Source organism: Anser anser (assembly GCF_964211835.1).
Source record: "Anser anser genome assembly, chromosome: 3".
Lineage (NCBI taxonomy): Eukaryota > Metazoa > Chordata > Aves > Anseriformes > Anatidae > Anser > Anser anser.
The window spans coordinates 10581676-10592026 of record NC_139722.1 but is presented as its reverse complement, the minus strand read 5'-3'; the positions used below and the strand labels follow the sequence as shown (position 1 = coordinate 10592026).

At 57.0% G+C, this 10351-nt stretch overlaps 1 protein-coding gene across 1 annotated transcript; it reads left to right on the top strand.

Moving 5' to 3' along the window:
• Positions 1-807: 807 nt before the first annotated feature.
• On the top strand, positions 808-2654 carry LOC310897476 (uncharacterized protein; the record flags this gene model as incomplete). Its single annotated transcript, XM_083831127.1, has 5 exons — positions 808-933; positions 1125-1176; positions 1291-1330; positions 1427-1516; positions 1910-2654. 5 exons carry the CDS (start codon positions 808-810, stop codon positions 2652-2654), a joined length of 1053 nt encoding a protein of 350 aa, XP_083687253.1.
• Positions 2655-10351: the final 7697 nt, after the last annotated feature.

Here is a 10351-nt window from a genome sequence, read left to right as displayed (position 1 = left end):
ATGAAAGTAGTCGGTGACCAATTGCCCTGCTTTTATTTCAACCAGGAGTTTTTTCACTGTTGTCCTTCCCATTATCTCTCTGGTACCGCTTGGAGTAAGGGTAAGGGGGTTGAGCTGGCTGTGGGGGTTCCTGGCTGCCCAGCCACAGCGAGCCCTCCCCACATTAATTCCCCTTTCAGCGAAGGACCGTTGAGTGGTCATACTCTGGGGAGCAGTGCTCCTCTTGGCTGGGGTGGTCTAAACGCGCTCCCTTGGGCCTTCACCATTGTCACTGTGTCACCATCGTTGCTTTGCTGGATGCATGAGGGCCATAAAGTGGTTCATGGTCTCTCAGAAGGGGGAGTGCAGCGCACAACCGGGGGTTCAACCCTTCCTAGTGAGAAGCCGGAGGTCTTGCAGGGCCCTGCGCAGGGCCAGCTCTTGGCACTAGGGTGGGCTGGCCATGGCCCCGCTGCGCTGAGCTGGCCCGGCTGGGCTGGCTGCTGCCTGGTGCTCGGGTGAAGGTCACCTCCTGGGGCTTAGCTCAGCTCGGGGAGGGCCACCTCATCCCCGCTGTCCCTGCATCACAAACGTTGCCCTGGCTGAGCACTGATGTCACAACAGCTGGGGAGGGATGACAACGCGCATCACAATTGGGGGCGGGCTATATAAGTGGGGCTGAGCGAGGCTGGCTGCCATTTTGCCGTGAGCTGACGAGCGAAGAGGGACAAGCTTGAGCTGGGAAGGTGGAGCAAGGGGACCGTGAGTGCGGTCCAGCCGATCTTCCCCATGCCAGCCAAGTTTGGCTCTCTCTGGCAAGTCATAGGCATGGCTGATGCCTGGGTACTGAGCTTCTTCCCCAGCCCAGAAGCCTTCTGGGCCTTCTACGCCTTCCTGTGGCTCCTGCTGCTGGCGTTTGCCTGCTTCTCCATGATGCCCAGGGCCAAGCCGCAGGTAGGAGGCAGGGCTGGTGCTGAGGCAGGCCCTGCCTGGGACGGGAGGCCGTGTCCCAGCCAGGCCTGGCCAGCCTGGGCCAGGAGGCTTGGGGCAGGCACAGGCCTGGCCCTGGCCATGCCCTGGGTTTGTGGGTGCCACTGAGGCTGCTGGGGACTCCCTCTCACCCGCTGCTTTCTGTGTCCATGTAGGAAGGGAGGACGAGGAGGTGCTGTTACAGAAGGAACCAGGAGAATCGCAGAGGTGAGCAGCCCTGGGCAAGGGCAGGTGCCCTGCAAAGACACCGCCCAGCCCCATGTACCCGCCATCCCCCCACGGCCTCCCCATCCACTGACTCTCTGTCTTCTCTCCCCCCAGTTCGGACCCTCCACAACTGTTCATGGTGCAAGAGGAAGCAGTAAGTGGAATCGTCGCTGCTGGCGCGTGACAGCCCCCTCTAGTCAGTCCCCCACCAAAGGAGGTCCCACTAATGCTGCCCTTTGCCCCTTTGCAGATGTCCCGAGCACCCAAAGATGGATGGAGTACTTGAACTAGCCCAACTGTTCAACAGGAACCTTGAGGACTTCAACAAATACATGGAAATGTGAGACCACCGAGGAGGGGAAGGGGAAGGGGAAGGGGATGGGGATGGGAACAGGGGCAGGGTTTGGGGGCATGGATGAGTGCAATGGCTTGGGGGGGCACAGGGAAACTTGCGGACTAAAATCCGAGGAGCAATGCCCTTGCAGAAGGATTTACCGCCGAGGCACAGAGATAGCAGTGTCCCCTCTCTTTCTGGGGCAGATGGAGCTTCTGTGCCCAGCCGGCCAAGAGGGAGCCTTGGGCAAGGGACCAAGGGGTCCCTTGGGGGACCCCACAGAAATGACACAGCCTGCCAGCTCCTTCAGGGCAGAGGGAGAGTCCCAGGGTGCTCAGGAGTGCTTGGCTCAGCATTCCCATCATCTTCCTTCTCCTTCTCCTCCTCCTCCTCACACAGGCTCAACTTGGAGTTGCCAGAGGACAGCAGCAAGTCTACCACTTCTGACACAGAGAGTGACACCAGCTGCTCTTCAACGGTGTCTCTGGACTCTTGGAGCACCATCTCCTGCACTACCATCAGGGAGAATGAAACCACACAGATTTCAAGGGCATCTACCCCCACTCCTCTGCAGAAAGCAGACCCACTTCATGCTTCTGCGGTCCAGCCTGGCCTCGTGCATCCCAAGGCTGGCCCAGAGGAGCAGTGTGACCATGACACTCACCCATGCTGCAGGAAAGAAGTGGTCGGTGCACACTCAGGAAGCAGTGTGCACCTACACCAGCAACACGTCCAGGTCCAGCAGGCTGCTCCCAGCCATCCTCCAGAGGTGCCCAAATTCCACTCCAGGGAAATGAAGACATCTTTGCCACAAAAGGAGACCCAGGAGACCCAGGAGACCTTGGTCTGCTTCACCCCAGAAAAGAAAGAGGAGGAGAAACTGCGCCTACCAGCTGATGCAGACAAGCCTCAACAAGATGACCCAGCCTCTGCTTCAAAAATATCTAAGCGAGCAGAAAAGCCTACTTTGAAGGTGGTTCCCATGGTGCGGGACACGCCCTGTGTGGAAAAGGCTGTGGAAAGTCATCTGAAGGGGCCTCGTGGAAAAATGCAGTCAAAAGTGCTCTTCAGGCTGCGAAGAAGGATACTGATTTCCATTAGGAGATTTTTAAACCTCATCCTGAGGCAAAGACTCCGAGACTGAGGCGCCCCAGTGGAACACCAAGGCAGCGCCACCGCTCACCCTGCCGGAAGGACAAAGGATGCTCCCACGACAGACCTGGCTTTGCAAGACTCCGCCCTAAGTGCATCGAAGCCCCAAACCACAACCTGCCTGGCACTGAAAGCTCCCAGAATTTGGCTCTGTCTGCAGCTGCAGTCCCAGGTGCAGCTGGAGGAAAGACAGTGGGAGAGAAGAAACCATCTGCAGACAGGGCCAAGGGGCAGCAGGACCCAGCAGGGCATGGAGCCAGCAAGCAGCAGATCCCTGCCAGCCCCACCAGGGACTGGGGACTCTCTCAATAAATGTGTCAGTGGAAACAAGCTCATGGGCGAGTGTCTCTAATTTCCTGGGGAAGCGCTGCGGCTCCCCTGCTCACTACTGGGCCCTCCTTGCATGGGCAAGGCTGGCAGCTCTGTTGGCTGCTTCTGTGGGGAGGAGTGGGTTGGGGGTGGCCTTCCCCTGAGGCTTTCAGAGGCAGCGTGGGCTGCCAAGCTCCCTGGAGGTCAGTGTGGCAGAGAATCATAAAATAACAGAATGCCTTGGTTTGGAAGGGGCCTTAAAGATCATCCTATTCCAATCCCCCTGCCATGGGCAGGGATGCCACCCACTAGATCAGGTTGCCCAGGGCCTCATCCACTTTGCCCTTGAACATCCCTTGAACATCCTTGAACACCCCTTGAATAGGGATGGGGTATCTACAACTTCTCTGGGCAACCTGTGCCAGTGCCTCACCACCCTCTGGGAGAAGAATTTCCTCCTAATGTCTAGTCTAAATCTATTCTCTTTTCATTTAAGACCATTCCCCCTTGCTCTATCGTTATCCACCCAAGTAAAGAGTCCTTCTCCATCTTTTTTATGAGACCCCTTTAAGTATGAAATGGTCATAATGAGGTCTCCCCTGAGCCTTCTCTTCTTCAGGCTGAACATCCCCAGCTCTCTCAGCCTTTCTTCATAGGAGAGCTGCTCCAGCCCTCTGATCATCTTTGTAGCCCTCCTGTGCGCTCACTCTAACAGGTTCACATTTGTTGTGCTGGGGGCCTCAGACCTGGACGCAGTGCCCCACGTGGGGCCTCACAAGGGCAGTGCAGAGGGGGACAATCACCTCCCTCCACCTGCTGGTCCTGGCCACTCCTCCGCTGATGCAGCCCGGGATGCAGTTGGCCTTCTGGGCTGCAAGCCTGCACGGCTGGCTCATGTTGAGCCGTTCAACCACCAGAACCCCCAAGTCCTTCTCTGCAGGGCTGCTCTCAATGACTTCTTCTCCCAGTCCGTCCTCAAGTCTGGGATTGCCCTGACCCAGGTGCAGCACCATGCGTTTGGACTTGTTGAACCTCATTAGGTTCCCATGGGCCCACTTCTTTAGGCGCTGTCTAGATCCCTTTGGATGGCATCCCTTCCTTCTGTTGTATCAACTGCACCACTCAGCTTGGTGTCATCTGCAAACTTGCTGAGGGTGCACTCAATCCCATCGTCTGCATCATTGATGAAGATATTAAAAAGCACCGGTCCCAGGACAGACCCCTGAGGGACACCGCTCGTCACCGGTCTCCACCTGGACATAGAGCCATTGACCGCCACTCCGGGTGCGACCTTCAAGCCAACTCCTTATTCACGAAATGGTCTGCCCATCAAATCCATCTCTCTCCAATTTGGAGATCAGGATGTCATGTGGCACTGTGTCAAAGGCCTTACAGAAGTCCAAGTAGATGACATGGTTCAGTCCTCCCGTGTCAGCTGATGCAGTCACTCCATCACAGAAGGCCAGCAGATTGGTCAGGCATGATTTGCCCTTGGTGAAGCCATGCTGGCTGTCGCAGATCACCTTCTCGTCCTGCATGTGCCTTAACATTGCCTCCAGGAAGATTCATTCCATGATCTTCCCAGGCACAGACGTGAGGCTCACCAGTGTGTAGTTCCCCAGGCCTTCTTTTCTGCCCTTTTTAAAATTTTGAAATGTTTCCCTTTTCCAGTCACTGTGGACTTTGCCTCACTGCCGTGAGTTTTCAAATATGGTGAAGAGTGACTTGGCAACTACATCAGCCAATTCCCTCAGGACCCTAGGATGCATGTCACCAGGCCCCATAGACTTGTAGTTGTTACGTTGCATCAGGAGGTCCCAAACCTGCTCTTCCTTACAGTTGGAAGGACTCTGCTTCCCCAGCCCCTGCCTAGAGATCTGGGGACACAAGGGGTGTGGGAAGCCTGACCACTGGTGTAGATCGAGGCAAAGAAGTTGCTAAGTACCTCTGCCTTCTCCACATCTGTTGTTACCAGTTCTCCATCTTCATTAGGCAGAGGCGCTACACTCTCCCTAGTCTTTCTTCCGTGGCCAATGTACCTGCAGAACCCCTTTACGTTATTCTTTGCATCCCTTGCCAAGTTTGGTTCTGTCAGTGCCTTGGCTTTCCTGATCCCATCCCTGCACATCCGGAGAGCATTACTGTACTCTTCCCAGGGCACGTGGCCCTCTTTCCACCGTCTATGCGTTTCCTTCTTTTGCCTAAGTTTTACCAGCAGATCCTTATTCAACCATGGCGGTTTCCTGCCTTCCCGGTTTGATGTATTACAAATGGAAACACAGAGCTCTTGCGCTCCGAGGAAGATATCCTTAAAGAGCTGCCAGTTCCGATCAGATCCTCTGACCATCTAGGGCATGGTCGCTGCAACCTAGGCTTCCTCCAATCTTAACTTCTTTAATGAGCTCCTTCTGCACTGGTGAGCACCAGGTCCGGTAACACTTCTCCTCTGGTTGGTTTGGCTAATACGTGGAATAGGAACTTGTCCTCAATGGACTCCAGAAGTCTCCTGGATTGCTTACTGCCTGCCATGCGGCTTTCCCCACAAACATCTGTGTGATTGAGATCCCCCAGGAGGATGAGAGACTGTGAGCATGATGCTTCCTGATCATCTAGTTCCACCCCCCTGCCATGGGTCTCTAAGGTCTCGAAACTGCTCTTCGCTTATAGTGGGTGGGACTTTGATCCCCCAACCTCCATCTACGGGCTCGGGGAAACAAAAGACTTGGGAAGCCTGCCTGTCAGTGAAGACTGAGGCAAAGAAGTTGCTGAATGCCTCAGCTTTCTCCATGTCTATTGTTACCAGACGTTGAGACGACAGAGGCCCCAGTGCCTGTTCTTCCGTCTGCACCAGCACAGGCAGTGTGACCCTGGGAAGGGCAGACAGATGCCTTCTTGCTGTGGAATGGGGTGGGCTCATCTCCAAAGTCCCTGCCTCTCTGTTTCAAGGAGGATCACGGCTGTGGCTTGGAGATAACCCCAAACCCCTTGGAAGGTGCTGGGATCAGAGTCCTGAGCTCTGGGGCTCACTAGGAGCTCTACATGCCCAAGCACTTACTGAGGCAAGAAAACAGACAAGAAGGAGGACATGAGCAGGAACCCTAAGTGGCAGGAAGAGAGCAGTGGGAGCTGGCAGAGAGGAGTGATAAAGAAGAGCTCTTGCAGGTCTCACTCCGTTTCACTAGGTGTTTAAATGTTTATCGCCTTTACTTCCCAATACACAACCCAACAGCTGGATGTCTAAGATTCAGTTAATTTCCCCAAGCTGAGTCACAGAATCACAGACTAGTTTGAGGTTGGAAGGGACCTCTGGAGCTCATCTGGTTCAATGTCCCTGCTCCAGCAGACACCCGGAGCAGGGTGCCCAGGACCACATCCAGGCGGCTTTCGAAGATCTCCAGGGAGGAGACCCCACAGCCCCTGGGCAACCCGTGCCAGTGCTCGGTCACCTTCATATAAAGAAAGTGTTTCCTCCTGCTCAGAGGGAACCTCCTGCGTTCCAGTTTGTGCCCGTCGCCTCTTGTCCTGGCACAGGGCACCACCAAACAGAACCTGGCTCCAGCCTCTTTGCACCCCCCTTCAGGGACTGATAGACACCGATAAGATCCCCTCACCCTTCTCTCCTCCAGGCTGAAAAGCTCTCTCAGCCTTTCCTCACAGGAGACACGCTCCAGTCCCTTTATCGTCTTTGTGGCCCTACACTGGACTCTCTCCAGCATGCCCACGTCTGCCTTGTACTGGGGAGCCCAGACCTGGACTCGCTACTCCAGGTGCGGCCTCACCAGTGCAGAGTAGAGGGGCAGGATCACCTCTCCTGACCTGCTGACAATACTGTGCCTGATGCAGCCCAGGATACTATTAGCCTTCTTTGCAGCAAGGGTGCGTTGCTGCCTCACGTTCACCAGGACCCCCAGGTCCCTTTCCTCCAAGCTGCTCTCCAGCGGGGCGGCCCCCAGCATGTCCTGGTGCCAGGGGTTGTGCCTACCCAGGTGCAGGACTTTGCACAGAATTCCCCTGGCTGATCTTCAAGATGTTCCTTCCGGCCCATTTCTCCCTCCTGTCCAGGACCCTCCGGACGGCAGCACAACCCTGTGGTGTATCTGCCACTCCCCCCAGTTTTGTGCCATCTGCAGACGTCTGCCCCGTCATGCAGGTCACTAATGAAGATGCTAAACAGGACTGGATCCAGTATTGACTCCTGGCGTATGCCGCTAGTTACTGGCCTCCACCTAGACTTTGTGCCACTGATCACCAGCCACCCTGTGGGCTCGGCCATTCTGCCAGTTTTCAGTGCACCCCACTGACTGCCCATCCAGCCCATACATCTACAGCTTGTCTACAAGCTTATCGAGTTGGTCAGGCAGCACTTCCCGTTGGTGAATCCCTGCCATCTTCTTTGCCCCTGAATGGTAGTCAGGGAGCGATTGCCTTGCCTGTATTTCAGCCACACGTTTTCTTGCTCTTTTTCTTCCTGTTTGGCCCTACCTAGTGAGAAGCCGGAGGTCTTGCAGGGCCCTGCGCAGGGCCAGCTCTCGGCACTGAGGTGGGCTGGCCATGGCCCCGCTGCGCTGAGCTGGCCCGGCCGGGCTGGCTGCTGCCTGGTGCTCGGGTGAAGGTCACCTCCTGGGGCTTATCTCAGCTCGGGGAGGGCCACCTCATCCCCGCTGTCCCTGCATCACAAACGTTGCCATGGCTGAGCGCTGCTGTCACCACAGCTGGGAAGGGATGACAACCCTGAGACAGCGCCCATCCCAAACGGCGGCTACTTCCATCCCAGCGAGCCCCTGCCTGGACCCTGCCATCAGGAACACGGCGGCTCCCCAGACGTGCAGCAGCCAGACACAGGAATCCTAGGACAGAGACACCACCTCTGCCAGGCAGCCTCTGCTGTGCGCTCACCCCCATCCTCCTTTGCCTTCAGTGTGCCTGGGACACGCTCCGAGATGCAGGCAAGGCCCTACTTGCCCGCATCAAGAAGTGAGGTGAGGAGCCTCACGGGAAGAGAACCAACGCTGGAAAGCAGTCTCACCACGGGATTAGGGGATTGCTCGGGCTTCCTGCAGAAACAGAAAGCTGCAGCCATCCCTGCCTGGAGCCACCAGGGAGCAGGAGCTCTCCCAATAAATGTGTCTTTCCAAGCAACCTCATGTGCGTTTCTTCTTTCCTTTGGAGGAGCAGAGGCACCATTCCCTGCTCACTGCTCGTACCTGCTTGCATGGGCAAGGTGGGCAGCTCTGTTAGCACCTTCTGGAGGAGAGGCCAGGACTAGGATGGCGCTCCAGGTACCTTCCAGGTACCTGAGAGCAGGGACATAGGGCTGGCCTTCCACCTGAGGCCTTCAGAGGCAGCGTGGGCTGCCCCCCTCCCTGGAAGTCCCCTGCACACCACAGCTACGGTTTGGGTTTGGGAGCAGTGTAGGTCCTTCAGGACAGCAACTGGCAGAGAGAAAGCACGTTGAGTGTCTGCCAGGGACAGAGAAGATGGAGGCCCCAGTGCCTGTTGCTCTGGCTGCACTAGGACAGGCAGAACAGCAGACAGGCGCCTCTGTGGGCGTGACTTCTGCTTCTTGCTGTGGGATGGGGTGGCCCCATCTCCTCCAAACCCCTGCTTCTCCCTTTCAAGGAGGATCGGGGCTGTGGCATGGAGGCATTGACCTGAAAGTCCTGGGAGGATGCCAGGATCACAGCCCTGAGCTCTGGGGCTCAGCAGCAGCTCTACCTGCCCTAGCATGTGCTGAGGCGAGCAAAAGGCCAAGGAAAAGAACGTGAGCAGGATCCCCAAGTCAGAGGAAGAGAGCAGTGAGAGCTGACATGGGGGAACGCCAGGGAAAAGCTCTTGCAAGTCCCACTGCATTTCATTAAGTGTGGAAATGTTTATGACCTTCACTTCCCTATGCCAAACCAGTAATTTGGTGATTAAATTTCAGTTAAATTCCCCAAGCTTAGTAGTCTATCCCTATGAAAGTAGTCGGTGACCAATTGCCCTGCTTTTATTTCAACCAGGAGTTTTCTCACTGTTGTCCTTCCCATTATCTCTCTGGTACCGCTTGGAGTAAGGGTAAGGGGGTTGAGCTGGCTGTGGGGGTTCCTGGCTGCCCAGCCACAGCGAGCCCTCCCCACATTAATTCCCCTTTCAGCGAAGGACCGTTGAGTGGTCATACTCTGGGGAGCAGTGCTCCTCTTGGCTGGGGTGGTCTAAACGCGCTCCCTTGGGCCTTCACCATTGTCACTGTGTCACCATCGTTGCTTTGCTGGATGCATGAGGGCCATGAAGTGGTTCATGGTCTCTCAGAAGGGGGAGTGCAGCGCACAACCGGGGGTTCAACCCTTCCTAGTGAGAAGCCGGAGGTCTTGCAGGGCCCTGCGCAGGGCCAGCTCTCGACACTGGGGTGGGCTGGCCATGGCCCCGCTGCGCTGAGCTGGCCCGGCTGGGCTGGCTGCTGCCTGGTGCTCGGGTGAAGGTCACCTCCTGGGGCTTAGCTCAGCTCGGGGAGGGCCACCTCATCCCCGCTGTCCCTGCATCACAAACGTTGCCATGGCTGAGCGCTGATGTCACAACAGCTGGGGAGGGATGACAACGCGCATCACAATTGGGGGCAGGTTATATAAGTGGGGCTGAGCGAGGCTGGCTGCCATTTTGCCGTGAGCTGACGAGCGAAGAGGGACAAGCTTGAGCTGGGAAGGTGGAGCAAGGGGACCGTGAGTGCGGTCCAACCGATCTTCCCCATGCCAGCCAAGTTTGGCTCTCTCTGGCAAGTCATAGGCATGGCTGATGCCTGGGTACTGAGCTTCTTCCCCAGCCCAGAAGCCTTCTGGGCCTTCTACGCCTTCCTGTGGCTCCTGCTGCTGGCGTTTGCCTGCTTCTCCATGATGCCCAGGGCCAAGCCGCAGGTAGGAGTCAGGGCTGGTGCTGAGGCAGGCCCTGCCTGGGACGGGAGGCCGTGTCCCAGCCAGGCCTGGCCAGCCTGGGCCAGGACGCTTGGGGCAGGCACGGGCCTGGCCCCGGCCATGCCCTGGGTTTGTGGGTGCCACTGAGGCTGCTGGGGACTCCCTCTCACCCGCTGCTTTCTGTGTCCATGTAGGAAGGGAGGACGAGGAGGTGCTGTTACAGAAGGAACCAGGAGAATCGCAGAGGTGAGCAGCCCTGGGCAAGGGTAGGTGCCCTGCAAAGACACCGCCCGGCCCCATGTACCCGCCATCCCCCCACGGCCTCCCCATCCACTGACTCTCTGTTTTCTCTCCCCCCAGTTTGGACCCTCCACAACTGTTCATGGTGCAAGAGGAAGCAGTAAGTGGAATCGTCGCTGCTGGCGCGTGACAGCCCCCTCTAGTCAGCCCCCCACCAAAGGAGGTCCCGCTAATGCTGCCCTTTGCCCCTTTGCAG